Consider the following 15,519-nt stretch of genomic DNA (forward strand, 5'->3'; position numbering starts at 1 on the left):
TGTTGCTGTCTCAGAAGTGGCAGAGGCAGAAGAAAATCCATGTGTAAGTGAACCCATGTTGTTCAAACCCGTTGTTCAAGGGTCAACTGTAGATGTAGATTATATACATCTACATGTATATAATGTAGATGTATACATCTACATGTATATGATGTAGATGTATACATCTACATGTATAAGATGTAGATGTAGCTAGCTATGGATATAGATATAGATATGGATATAGACATAGCTATTGATCTACAGAGTCTACAGTTATTCCTATGCCCTTTTGGCCACCTATGTCCTGTTCTGAGGACCACTATGTTCTATTGTCCATAACTACAGATCCCTGTAAGTCACAGATCACTCTGCCTAGTTTGCCATTCCTTGCTTGCTGCATATCATATAATTATACCTACACTAATTCTTAAAGTTAAATGCTACCTCCTGGCTTTGCTATTCTGGGATCTTATCATTCCCATTACTCCTGGGAAGCTTAGTTCTATAACAAAACTTTTTATCACAAATGCTGACTTTATGGAATAGGCACTACTAAATTTCTCATTGATGTTGGTGGCTCTCTTACTTGCTCATTCCTTACTGCTTTTGTAAACAGAGTGTCTCCAAGATTCACCCCAGAAATATAGTCAGCTGCTTGGCCTTAAGACCAGAGCTATTTTAATATTTCCACTTCTCTGTACTTTTTTTTTTTTTTTTTTTGAGATGGAGTCTTGCTCTGTCTCCCAGGCTGGGGCACAGTGGCGAGATCTCAGCTCACTGCAACCTCTGCCTCCCAGGTTCAAGCAATTCTCCTGCCTCAGTCTCCAGAGTAGCTGGGACTACAGGCACATGCCACCATGCCCGGCTAACTTTTTGTATTTTTAGTAGAGTTGGGGTTTCACCATGTTAGCCAGGATGGTCTCAATCTCCTGACCACGTGATCCACCCGCCTCAGCCTCCCTTCTCTGCACCTTTTTATCCCTTCCTCTTCTTCCATGGGCTGTATGTTACCAGATAAATCTATACTAGTTATCTACTGTTGCCTTATATTATCACTTCACAACTTAACAGCTTAAAACAACATACATTATCTCACAATTTCTGTGGATCAAGAATTCAGGCATGCCTTACCTATGTTCTCTGCATCATAGTGTTTTCCAAGGCTGTAATCAAGGTGTTCACTGTCACTAGAGTCTCATCTAAAGCCTCAACTAGGAAGCAGCCGCATCCAGGCTCACTAAATGGTTGTTGACAGGATTCAGCTCCCAAGGACAATTAGAGGGAGCCTCAGCTCCTTGTGGGCTGTTGGATGGAGGCTGTCTTCGAGTTGTTACCACATGGATCTCTGTCTCTTATAGCAGCTGGCTTCATCAAACCCAATGAGAGTGAGAGTGAGAGCAAACCAGAGCTGGCCAACAAGAAGAAAGTGACAATCTTTTGAATAATAACTTAATCATTCAATGTACCATATGATGTTGGTTAGAAATAAGTTACTCAAAGGGTTGGAATTACTTAAGACCATGAGCACCAGGTGGCAGAAATAATGGGGCTAACTTAGAGGCTGCTGCCCCAGCTCTTACACAATATTGAGCAAGATAATCAAAACACAAAATACACATACTATGATTCCATTTAGATTAAATTTTAAAATGTGGGAAAATAAACTGTATTATTAGGGATGCATGTCTAGGTTGAAAAACTATAAAAAATACAGTAGAAGGATTTAAAATCAGAATAGTGATTACTTCTAGAATGGAGGGAGGGAGATACAGTCAAGAAAAGACATATAGGAGCACCTCTTATGGATGACAAGATTCTATTTCTTGACGAAGGCTTTGGGTACATACATGCTTGCTTAATAATTATTAGTTATATCAATTATTAATTAATTAATGTATATATGTTATACATTTTTAGTATATTTTTTCACTTAAAAAGTTTTTTTAAAATCCAAGGTGAACTGAAATATCCTATATTTTTTCACTTAAAAAGTTTTTTTAAAATCCAAGGTGAACTGAAATATCCTATTTAAGTTTTAAAAGTCAAGATAAAGCAGTGATTGAAGACAGTTTAGAACAAAGAGATTTACTGAATGGCATATGAGTATTCATATTATTTTAAATATTGCTCTAATTACACATACCACTTCATACCTAGAATGGTAGCATTGTTTAATGCTTATTCTTAAATATTTTAATAGTTTGATTTTTATTATAAATAGGAACTTAATTGAATTGGAAATATGATAATTTATCTATCAATTAGACATGCCTTTTGTAGGCCTCTCTATGTATTTCACAGTCTTATAACTAAGTCACAGTAATTCACCTAATGAAATTACATTTTATTTCCAAAATACATACTAGGTTTTCATTCCAAAAATGTCAGAGTACTAACATAATAGATGTGATACCTGACAAGAGAAGCCCATTTCCCATGTCATTCTTTAAAGGGTATGTTAATACGATGCGTCCAGGTTGCGGGGTAAACACAACACATGTTCTTCAGTGTTGATTGCAAATATCAGTTGGGTTCACTTCATTCTAATTTCCTTGATGTTTACCTAAGTGAAGTCTTTAATCATGAACTTCTAAAAAGACAACCATAAAATTAGTTTAAAATTTAAAAAGGTATATGAAAGAAAAACTTGCACTCCTTCTGCTAGTCTATATAATAAAAGAAGGACAGTTTAGATAGACTTGGCGTAACTTGTGTGTGTGGTCCTCAAGTTAATATCAAGTATGCTTCACCAGACGGTGAGTAGAATTTAGCAGCAAATACATACAGTGACAGACATCTCGCCTGCTTTTGAGGCTCATTTTGTAAAAATCCAGTGTGCTGTCTATACGAATTTCCCGTGGTGGTTCATGCCCTGTTGCTCCATTATCATCCATGTGGACTGTCAGTTTTGGTATTAGAGTCATCTAAAATAGCAAAGATAATTATAAGTGTTTTAGTTTACAATACTCCAAATTCAGTGTTTAAAATCCAGTATCATTTTCTCTACTATGTAGATACTACCAATTGTATTTTAATTATTTTAGTTGCTTCTGTTTCCAGTTGAATATTATACAATGTATGTCATACAACAGTTTAAGCAGATGGGTCTCAAACTTGGCTGCCCTTTACCTGAGAAACTTGAAAAATTCTGGTGCCCAGGCCATAACCCACAGCACTTAAGTCAGAATTTTTCTGAGCAAGAGTCAGGCATCAGTAGTTTTTAACACTCCCCGAGTGACTCTAATATTCAGCCAACTTGTAGAACCCCTGGATGAGGGGTTGTGATTCTCCATACATTTCCCTACCTTCAGAATGTACCTGCCTTTGTAGCTGTGGCAATAGGGTTTTCTTAATCTCCATAAATTTATATAGAAACCTCTCCCCTCATAATCAAAACCTTTTTCTTTTATGTTTTTAATTTTTCCTCAGCCCCTGATATACAGCAAATCAAATGAACAACTGCCTCTTCAGGACACCATGTGGCTTCACAATACAATTGTTTCAATCTTTCATGTTCTCCAGCTTTGCAAACACAGCCCATAAAGTAAAGACTTGTAAATCAAGTGTTTGCTAAACAAGTTAATGTGACAGAAATATTGCAAGGTGTTTGGTCTTTAATGATCTTAATTAAGACATTTAAGGATGCTATCATAGAGTGAACAACCTGTCTCTTTCTTCTTGCGACTTCCTAGTTCTAGCAATGAGAGCCCTGAGTTCAGGGAATGCCCTCAGACTGGGCAATCAGAAACAGCTGGTCGCCCTACCATGACATTGGTTGGTATAGTTAAAATGAAGCCCTGGCAGTTATTAGTATAGCTCTGAATGAACTAGTGATGCATGCATCAACATTGCGACTCTCACAGCCACATACCAAGGCAAAGATGACAGACAGAAAAAACAATTATGCTATATATAATTTGTTTGAATATTCAAATCAAAACTAACCTATGGTGGAAAAATTATTAGAACATGGCTAATAATTTCCCCATATGGCTGCCTCTATGAAGTGATGAGTTTACTGAAGTGACATTTGGGAACTTTCTAGTATAATGAAAATGTTCTCTGTATTCATCCATTTTCATACTGCATGAAGAAATACCAGAGACTGGGTAATTTATAAAGAAAAGGAGGTTTAACTGTGAGTCTCTAAAAAAGACTCGCAGTTCCACATGGCAGGGGAGGCCTCACAATCATGGCAGAAGGTGAAGGAGGAGCAAAGGCATCTCTTACATGGCAGAAGGCAAAAGAGCATGTGCAGGGGAACTGGTCTTTATAAAACCATCAGATCTCATGAGGCTTATTCACTATTATGAGAACAGCATGGGAAAAATCAGCCCCCTTGATTCAATTACCTCCCACCGGGTCCCTCCCATGACACCACGACACCACGACACCACGACACATGGGGAGTACGGGAGCTACAATTCAAGATGAGATTTGGGTGGGGACACAGCCAAATTACATCATTCTCTTAATAGGTGTGGAGGTTACATGGATGTACCCATTTATAAAAACTCATCAAATAGTACATTTGGGATTTGTTCATTTCAGTGTATGTAAATTTTACAATATCATAAAAATAGATACAAACTAAATTAAAATATTTATTTATGAATTAATCCACCAAATTGTCATGTTTGCTAATTTGTTTTAAGTATGATTCTTTTAATTAAACTATAATGAGCTCCTTTGATGTTACTTTATCACAGTATAATTCTGTGTGTGTGTGTGTGTGTGTATGTGTGTGTGTGTGTGCCTTCTAGCAAGCTGTGAACTCCCCTGAAGGAGAATCTACATCAAATTTGTAATCCCAATGGCTGGCAACTTGGGTCTCTCAGATTATCCATTTAATGCCTCTGTTTTATAAGCAAGGCAGGACCTTGAGCCAGGTGCTTCTGTAAAGCTTGAATGAACAGAATAAAGCAGGAGGTGTCTGTGTGTGGCCATTAAACCTTTCCTCATTGCTCAAAAATGACACACAAAATAGGACATTTTCTTCTTGTCCCAGGCCAGAGGCCACACTGAGTAGAAGGGCTTTCCTCTCCCTTGGTCAATGGAAGAAATGAATAATTGGTAATGTAACTTACTAAATCTCATTCTGGTACTGGGTACAGGAAAAGAGAGTGAGAAATGTAATTTCAAATGCAGAGTATCACCTGATAGCCCTGTGTAGAGGAAGAGGAAGATAATTTGGTCTAGAAGATGCCATCAAGGTGAGAATCAAGGAAAAGTAGATGGTATAGATCTTATTACATCTGGACAAGAATATTTTCTTCCCAATGATTTTAAACCATTAAATGGACAAACATTATTGTGTAATCTGATAATTATTTAGCAATTAAATAAACAAAAACAAGAAAAATATAGTGACAACAGGAAACTGGGGCAGTATATAAGAGGCTCAAGGAGACTTCTAAACTCCAGAACCTCATTCTCCTGGAAACCCACCCAGAACCTCCACCCTCTGACGCCATGGTCAGCTCCTGTTGTGGCTCTGTCTGCTCTGACCAGAGCTGTTGTCAAGGTCTCTGCCAGGAGAGCTGCTGCCGCCCCAGCAGCTGCCAGACCACCTGCTGCAGGACCACCTGCTGCCGCCCCAGCTGCTGCATTTCCAGTTGCTGCAGGCCTTCCTGCTGTATCTCCAGCTGCTGCAAACCCAGCTGCTGCAGGACCACCTGCTGCCGCCCCAGCTGCTGCATTTCCAGTTGCTGCAGGCCTTCCTGCTGTATCTCCAGCTGCTGCAAACCCAGCTGCTGCAGGACCACCTGCTGCAAACCCAGCTGCTGCAGGACCACCTGCTGCCGCCCCAGCTGCTGCATTTCTAGTTGCTGCAGGCCTTCCTGCTGTATCTCTAGCTGCTGCAAACCCAGCTGCTGCCAGACCACCTGCTGCCGCCCCAGCTGCTGTATCTCCAGCTGCTACAGGCCCCAGTGCTGCCAGCCCTCCTGCTGCCGCCCGGCTTGCTGCATTTCTAGCTGCTGTCATCCCAGCTGCTGTGTGTCCAGCTGCCGCTGCCCTTCCAGCTGCCAGGCCACCTGCTGTAGAACAACCTGCTTCCGCCCCATCTGCTGCGGCAGTTCTTGCTGCTGAGTGAAGCTGCTCTGGATTTGTGCACCTTCTTGCTCTCAGCCTTCAGTTCAGGCACAGAGTATCTATTCAGAGAACATGTGGACTTCCTGATGTCACGAAAACAGAGGCACGGACTGATTTGGAAAATATTTTATTAGTATGTATTCTCTTTTATAGAAGTTTTTATTACTATTGAATCTGAATTTACAGTCAAATTCCACATCACATGTTTTAGAATTCTTTATTCTAATTCAATATACATAAATCTTCAAATGGTACTCTTCTAGATGTTTCTTCCTAATGTTTTCTGTGGTATCAATTTTCATGTGGAATTGTTTGATGTTCCTCAATAAAACTTCATAGTGTTCAAAAGCACCAAAAATGCTCATCTCTTTTCATTTGTTATAATATAATGGTATATGTATATTTCTGTCTATTTTCTGCACAACACAAGAGTACATGTTGTCAAACACCCTAATAATTAAAACATTAAATTGGCATTCTCCAATTAGATTTTATCCAAGCCAGAATTCAGTCTCATAGTAGAAACAGGAGAAGAATTTAAGAGACATTTTTGAAGCTAACACATATAACATGAAAGCTGTGGAATATAACTGCCAGCACAAAAAAACTGTCTTCAATAAGCTGCATCCCATGATGTGATTTAAACTAATTTAAACAGAAGCAGCTCAATGTAGAGTATATTCTGTGGACTTGAGAATTATACAGAGTTGAGGCGAATTCTGACTGTACTGCATACCACCTATGATCTTAGACATGGCATTTAAACTCTGTCAACCTAGGATTACTTTTCTCTTAAGAAAGGATCATAATAACTCAAAAACACATGAAGGTAATCACAAAATGTCAATGAGATAAAGGTGCCTGGTTGACAAATAAAAGCATGCTCTCTCATCATCACTGGCCATCAGAGAAATGCAAATCAAAACCACAATGAGATACCATCTCACACCAGTTAGAATGGCAATCATTAAAAAGTCAGGAAACAACAGGTGCTGGAGAGGATGTGGAGAAATAGGAACACTTTTACACTGTTGGTGGGACTGTAAACTAGTTCAACCATTGTGGAAGTCAGTGTGGCGATTCCTCAGGGATCTAGAACTGGAAATACCATTTGACCCAGCCATCCCATTACTGGGTATATACCCAAAGGAGTATAAATCATGTTGCTATAAAGACACATGCACACGTATGTTTATTGTGGCACTATTCACAATAGCAAAGACTTGGAACCAACCCAAATGTCCAACAATGATAGACTGGATTAAGAAAATGTGGCACATACACACCATGGAATACTATGCAGCCATAAAAAATGATGAGTTCATGTCCTCTGTAGGGACATGGATGAAATTGGAAATAATCATTCTCAGTAAACTATCGCAAGAACAAAAAACCAAACACCGCATATTCTCACTCATAGGTGGGAATTGAACAATGAGATCACATGGACACAGGAAGGGGAATATCACACCTGGGGACTGTTGTGGGGTGGGGGGAGGGGGGAGGGTTAGCATTGGGAGATATACCTAATGCTAGATGACGAGTTAGTGGGTGCAGCGCACCAGCAAGGCACATGTATACATATGTAACTAACCTGCACAATGTGCACATGTACCCTAAAACTTAAAGTATAATAAAAAAAAGAAAACTAACAATTTAGAGTTGAAATATAAAATCACTAAGCATATCCTCTAAAAGTTGTTTAACCAAGTGAAGATATGTACAATACCATGTACTAAGTTGCTATCATATATTTTCAAGTGAGGTGCAACTAGTATTACTTTGTCATAGCCAAATATCTAAACTACAATAATAATTATTAGCTAAGGGATTACTCCAATATAACTTTTAAAAAGTTTTCTCACTATATTCGTGGGTTAGCCACTATTCCATATTATCTTGTAAGCCACAGTATGTTCATTATAACCCAAACCTACTGTGACTTGTTAACTGTTAAAAAATAATTACTATATAATTCTTTGTATAAGCTGGGGGGTAATTGAATGATTAAAAAATTAATAAGAAATAGGCTATTTCAAAAAATGGAATTTTTTTTGTTATTAATTATTAATCAATGCAGAAAATACAATTTTCCATGAAGAAAATATTAGCAAAAACTTCTAGCTGAATAGCAGAAAGAATTTGGAATTTAAGTTTGGAAGGCGTATCAAGGATATGTTCATAATGGGATACAGTTGCATATTCTTAATTGCTTATTTTGCATGCGTTTGATGAATATTGAATACTATTATCCATGTAACATAAATATTTAATTCCCTTCATAATTCTGAAATGGAATTCAGGGCACTTAAAAAATCCCATTAACCAGAGTAAAAATAATTGTGTATTAAAATTATTGTAAGAAGGAGAACAAATCAAGAAAAGGATTTATAAAAATATGTGAAAATGCCTGACTTGCATGCAAATTACATGGAGGGAAAAGAAATGAATGCCTGCTGTGAACTTACCCTTTGGATCATTTTTAAGTTTAGCTCATTTATAAAAATAAACATTTCAGTACCCGATTTTTTCCCCAATTTACATTGCTTGTAGAAATATAGTTGGTGAATCGCATAAGATTCGGACTACTAAGAACTCAACAAGAACATAAATGCAGAGCCCCACCTTATTGTCTCCAAGTTTTACAGAAAGTATTTTAAACAAATGTCTTATGAACTACTCAATAAGATAAGGAAAATAAAGTACATGTGTAACTATTGGAAAAATGATGACAGAGTGTATGATATGCCTGATGTGTGTTTCTAATTGAAAGATAAAAGTTATTTAAAACACTGTAAATGCTAACAAACTGGCCAATTACCCAATCTTAAAAAGAATAATCTCTGAATTTTCCTATATACATATCCACACATCGAAAAAAAAATCCTATGTAGTTAAACATAGACACATGAAAAATAAGAATAAATATATGAAAATATCCAAAAAAAAAGCATGCTGTCTTTTACTACCAATTAGCCTCTTTTTTTTTTTACTTTTGTAAATAACGATAGATTTTGAAATAACTATAGATTAACATGAAGTTGAATAAGACAAAGTTCCTTCACTCAGTTTCCTTCAGTGGTTGCTTCTCATAGGATCATAGTACATGTCAAATCCCAAAATCTGACATTGGTACTAAGTTCTAGGGATCTAGTAACTAGCATGGTGATTATAGTTAATAATACTGTATTGAGTACTTGAAATTTTCTGGAAAAGTAGATCTTAATTGTTCTCATTACACACACAGGAAACAATAACTATGTGAGGTGATAGGTATTAACTAACTTGGTTGTGATAATCATCTCACAATATATACATATCAAGGCATCATGTTGTACCCTTGATATACATAAAATTTTATTTGCCAACTATACCTCAATAAAGCTGGGGAAAAATGAAAGTGCTGAAGTACTAGAAGAAATCATGAGAGATTTCTAAACATAATGCAAATTTACATTAAGCAAAACACACACGCTCACCTTACAAAAAAAAGTCAATTAATGTAAATAAAAGTGATCTCCACTGAGTCATCAGTAGGTACTAGTCATCAGGGTTCTTCAAGGATGTGATTCTTTTCCCATAATTCAAGTTCTCGAGGAAATCTTAGAGTTGTTCTCATACACCATAAAGGGGCTCACCAGAGTTTTAACCCCGTAACAGCTTGGAACCTGCTTCTGTTCACTCTGACTGAGGACAAAGGCTCAGGACCTCAATACGATGCTGTGTCTGGGTGCATCAGAGCCAGTGCAGACTCAGAACACCAGCCAGTGCTGAAGCAGGGGCCCACTCAGGAGCCAGATTGTTATCATCCTGGTTGTGTAAGCCTGGAAATCAGGACCAGGGCAGCAGTAGAAACTGGTTAACAGTATAACATTATATTCCATTTATTAGACTTACATGGACCTGAGTGCAGAGAGGGAAGCTCAAAGTAATTTCATCCAATTCCCTCCATCTGGCTCTTGCATGTGCCTCAGTCAGAAACACCAGCTCACACTGAAACCCCTCCCCTGATTATCTCTAGAGGCAGCCCATTTCATAAAGCACCTTCCTCATGTTGTGTCAGATTTTGTTTCTCCCTAGGAACATCCTATCTTCCCTATCCTATATCAGCCCATGGCAGCCATCTGAGGAAGTCCATTCTCATACAGAGCCCCTTCAGGTTGCACTGCCATTGCTTTGTTCCACTTTTCTCCTTTTTAGGTTACATTTCCAAAGTGTTTCCATTTGTTCCTCATTGATCATAATGCCACCCTCACAGCAACTTTGCTTTTCATAAACCCCCATTTATCTTTATCCTTCTAGCCTGGATTGAAATGCATTTTCCAGATGTGTTCTGAACACTCTTGGAGGATTAGAAATGCCTCATCTACCTTAGTAAATGTTCCACTTTCATGAATGTTTCAAGTTTGCATGCAGGAGTTAACACAGTGTTAGTGGCAGTAAGTGGTTGGCAGTAAGTGTGAACTAATACTGAGGTTACTAAAGTGTGAAACACCTAAGTAATCCTCATCATAAACTGCTTCAAGGTCTTCTTATACACATACAGTGGTTTTTTCTAGACGAGAAGTTCTCAACCTGCCTTTCTACTGCATGCCTGCAGTAATAGAGCCCATTGTGGTGATCCAGGTTGAGTACCCCATATCTGAAATGCTTGGCACCAGAAGTGTTTCAAATGTCAAGTTTTTTCAGAGTTGGAATATTCACATTATACTTGTTGAGCATCCCTAATGCAAAAACATGAAATCCTAAATGTTCTATTGGGCATTTTCTTTGAGCATCATATAGGTACTCAAAAAGGTTTGGGTTTTGGAGAATTTCAGATTTCGGATTTTCAGAAAAGATGTCCTCAACTTGTAATATTCTATCTGGTGAAGGGATGCTAAGAGTGGACACAACCTTAGGGTGTGTGTATAGTTAAATAAATACTCCCAGTAAATTTAGATATATTCACTCCTCCCCAATCTCGTTTGCCATGCTGCATTAATAACCACTCATTTGATCTACAATTGGTTCTGATATTTCATCTTGTTAGGTTTGATTCCTTGTGAGAGTATTTCTGTAGTTTTGGAAACATGGTTCTGCCATTTGGCATATTCACTTTTTCTTACCTTCATGGCCCCCAAATATTTAGATGAGCACGTTTTATGGAAAGACCCTCAGCAGAGTTGGGGTGTCCATAGTATCCTCAGAGAGACCAGTCCAAACAGAAATTGCTAACCCAAGAGCATCCCAAAGTGGAGGGTGGCACAAAGACAGGAAGTTTCTGCCTTCTTCCTTGGGTTTCTTTAACATCCAGGTTTGGGGAGTGTGTGTGTGTGTGTGTGTGTGTGTGTGTTTGAGTGTGTGTGTGTGTGCATAATATTCCTAAGGTAAAGGGCCTCAGGAGATAAAGGTAAATACATATATATATATAAATATATATATTCCTAAATATGTTATTGTATATATTATATACATATTTATACATACTATTAAATACAAACATATATGAAGAATATATATTATATATTCATAAATATGTAAATATATATATTCCTATATTACCTATATATAAGGTTCTCTATCTACCCATCTATATATGTATAATATATATATATATTCCTAAGGTCCTTTGGCGGAATATATATATTCCCCCAAACCTGTGTGTGTGTGTGTATATATATATATATACATATACATCAAAAGAAAATTATGGGCCTAGAAGAATTAAAATCACCCAAGGTCAGACATAATGTGTGTGTATGTATGCATGTGTGTGTATATATATATATATATATACACACACACACACACACACACATATATGTGTGTGTATGTGTGTATATTTATATATAGTGTGCATATTTATATAGTGTGTATATTTATATATAGTGTGTATATACGTGTGTGTATATAATATATTATATATAATATATATTATATATATTATGTGTATATAATATATTATATATAATATATAATATATTATGTATATATTATATATAATATATAATATATTATGTATATATTATATATAATATATAATATATTATGTATATATTATATATAATATATAATATATTATGTATATATTATATATAATATAATATATTATGTATATATTATATATAATATAATATATTATGTATATATTATATATAATATAATATATTATGTATATATTATATATAATATAATATATTATGTATATATTATATATAATATAATATATTATGTATATATTATATATAATATAATATATTATGTATATATTATATATAATATAATATATTATGTATATATTATATATAATATAATATATTATGTATATATTATATATAATATATATATTATGTATATATTATATATATATTATATATAATATAATATATTATGTATATATTATATATAATATATTATGTATATATTATATATAATATAATATATTATGTATATATTATATATAATATAATATATTATGTATATATTATATTATATAATATAATATATTATGTATATATTATATATAATATAATATATTATGTATATATTATATATAATATAATATATTATGTATATATTATATATAATATAATATATTATGTATATATTATATATAATATAATATATTATGTATATATTATATATAATATATTATATTATGTATATATTATATATAATATAATATATTATGTATATATTATATATAATATAATATATTATATTATATATAATATATATAATATAAATATTATATATTATATATAATATAATATATTATATATATAATATATAATATAATATATTATATATATAATATATAATATAATATATTATATATATTATATATAATATAATATATTATATATATAATATATAATATATATAGCAAGCACACTGGGTCCTTTACCTTAGGTTGGCAAGTAAACCTTAGAAATAGAGGAGATGACTCAATGTGATTGTTAAAGCCAGACAGATAGGAAGGAAAAGTCAGAAGGAAAATCAGCCCCTCAGAGCAGAGAGCGGAGGGACCTGAACCTTTTAGTATAGCTGATCTCTGTAGCCAATTTCCCCTAAAGGCCCTGAAACTGAGTTTTGGAGTGTTGTTTCTCAAGAAAAAGAAGCATCGATAATTCATGACTTAGATGTCCACCTTAAAACAATTCTGCTTTCCCCAGTAGAACATCTAGAAAATGGGTCATGATTCATTGTATGGAAGGTGGCAAGGAATATATCCTAATAGTATTTGTGTTTTCATGCCACTGGTCACCTGTTTCACATTCAAACCTTCATTGCTCACTTGATCTATAACAAACATGCCATGAGATTAAAGCACAGCTTTCTCCTCCTGAGTCACCAAAAGAAAATTACGGGCCTAGAAGAATTAAAATCACCCAAGGTCAGACATAATGTATTAAGGAAAATGAGGCTGCAGCACATGGTACCTGCAGGCAGATGTCACATGGCAGCTCAAGGAGGTAGCTGCAGCAAGAGACACACAAGAGGTTGTTCAAGAAGAGCTGACCTGAAGAATCCTAACACACCAGGGGAAGGAAATAATGCTTTTCTCCATGTTGACAAATTTAAGCAGAAAAACAAACTTGCCTAATTTGATAATTGCCTGCTCATCAGAACAAACAATGACAAGGAAAGAGTGCTGCATCCGATGACATCAGCCCTTAGCAGGGTATAAAAGAGGATCTGGGGCAAGGAGACTTCCAAGCCTTCCAAACCCTCCTTCCTGGAAACCCACCCAGAACCTCCACCCTCTGACACCATGGTCAACTCCTGTTGTGGCTCTGTGTGCTCTGACCAGGGCTGTGGCCTAGAGAACTGCTGCCGTCCCAGCTGCTGCCAGACCACCTGCTGCAGGACCACCTGCTGCCGCCCCAGCTGCTGTGTGTCCAGCTGCTGCAGACCCCAGTGCTGCCAGACCACCTGCTGCAGGACCACCTGCTGCCACCCCAGTTGCTGTGTGTCCAGCTGCTGCAGACCCCAGTGCTGCCAGTCTGTGTGCTGCCAGCCCACCTGCTGCAGACCCCAATGCTGCCAGACTACCTGCTGTAGGACCACCTGCTGCCACCCCAGCTGCTGCAGGCCCCAGTGCTGCCAGTCTGTGTGCTGCCAGCCCACCTGCTGCTGCCCCAGCTACTGTGTGTCCAGCTGCTGCAGACCCCAGTGCTGCCAGACCACCTGCTGCAGAACCACCTGCTGCCGCCCCAGCTGCTGTGTGTCCAGCTGCTACAGGCCCCATTGTGGCCAGTCTCTATGCTGCTAGCCCATCTGCTGGCAAACCACCTGCTACAGGACCACCTGCTGCCACCCCAGCTATTGCATTTCCAGCTGCTGCCAGCCTTCCTGCAGTATCTCTAGCAGCAGTAGCTCCTCCTGCTGTGGCTTCAGCTGCTGCAGGCTCTCCTGCTGCATCTCCAGTTGCTGCCGCCCCAACTGCTGCCAGACCATGTGCTACCGCCCAACCTGCTCTAGTGCTTCTTGCTGCTGAGGCTGTCATCTGGACTCACCAGATTCTCATCAACCAGCGTTCTTGATGTAGCTCATCTATGAGCTGAGTCATGGGAAGCTAGTTGGAAAACTTCAGTTCCAACCAATTCTTAGATTGAATCTGGCCTCCAAATATATGCTCCCCCCACATTTTACCTCTCTACCAAATGAACATAAGTTGTAATTTGCTCTGAAATCTGTCAACTATCTTAATTGAAATATTTGCTCTCTGCCATAATTTCTCATATGGAGCTATTCCATTTTAAACAAATATTTATCTAAATAAATCTTAAATAAATTTTCAGGCATAGAAATATACAGATACTGTGTCTCATTATTTTTCTTTTTTGAGTGTGGTCATTACCAGTCAATTTTTCTGTTGTTCTTCTCTGCAGAATGTAATTTCAGGGGCACCACCTCTATTTCCTCAGCGCACTTTATTCTAATATACAATGGTGGTTTCTTAGAGCAAGCACCTGGAACTCTCTTCTTGAAGAGTTTCTCTAGCCAAGGAGCAAGCTCTGGACTGTAGAGTTAAAGCCTGTTGGAACAGTATTCAACAAATGAGTGAGAGTTGGTGAACACATGCTTTAGTTATTTCTCCTCCAGTTGGGAGCATGTTGTACCAGCCTGTCAGTGGTCCTCAGAGACACCAAATTCCAGCTGCCTACAGGGCTATTCTGATCATTAACTCATCTTGTATTCACTTCCCTCCCTTTCCTGGAGCATTTTTCGTGTTCCGTACAGCACTTCTTGGGACCACCTCCCAAATATACTCCTGGGTTGGCTCCAGTGGGGACCCAATCTAAGACACCAGTGTTCCTAACCTCAGTATTAGTGCCCTTCAAAACATTTTTCCTTTTTTATTGATATATAGCAGATGCACATATAAAATTTTGATACATCCATATAATTTGTAAAGATCCAATCAGGGTAATTGGATTATCCATCACAGTTTATCTT

At 36.9% G+C, this 15,519-nt stretch overlaps 2 protein-coding genes across 2 annotated transcripts; both read left to right on the forward strand.

Moving 5' to 3' along the window:
* Positions 1 to 5,454: 5,454 nt before the first annotated feature.
* Positions 5,455 to 6,072, forward strand: LOC117974279 (keratin-associated protein 4-3). The gene has a single exon (XM_034943330.2). The coding sequence runs from the start codon at positions 5,455 to 5,457 to the stop codon at positions 6,070 to 6,072; it is 618 nt and encodes a 205-aa protein (XP_034799221.1).
* A 7,702-nt stretch (positions 6,073 to 13,774) lies between these two features.
* Positions 13,775 to 14,874, forward strand: LOC117976695 (keratin-associated protein 4-4). Its single transcript, XM_034943332.4, has one exon. It carries the CDS (start codon positions 13,832 to 13,834, stop codon positions 14,330 to 14,332), a length of 501 nt encoding a protein of 166 aa, XP_034799223.1. The 5' UTR covers positions 13,775 to 13,831; the 3' UTR covers positions 14,333 to 14,874.
* The last annotated feature ends 645 nt before the right edge of the window (positions 14,875 to 15,519 follow it).

This window comes from Pan paniscus, chromosome 19, assembly GCF_029289425.2.
Source record: "Pan paniscus chromosome 19, NHGRI_mPanPan1-v2.0_pri, whole genome shotgun sequence".
Lineage (NCBI taxonomy): Eukaryota > Metazoa > Chordata > Mammalia > Primates > Hominidae > Pan > Pan paniscus.

What these genes read in the sequence shown, in the direction of transcription:
- LOC117974279 (XM_034943330.2), top strand. Translation starts at nt 5,455, where the DNA reads ATGGTCAGCTCCTGTTGTGGCTCTGTCTGCTCTGACCAGAGCTGTTGT.
- LOC117976695 (XM_034943332.4), top strand. Translation starts at nt 13,832, where the DNA reads ATGGTCAACTCCTGTTGTGGCTCTGTGTGCTCTGACCAGGGCTGTGGC.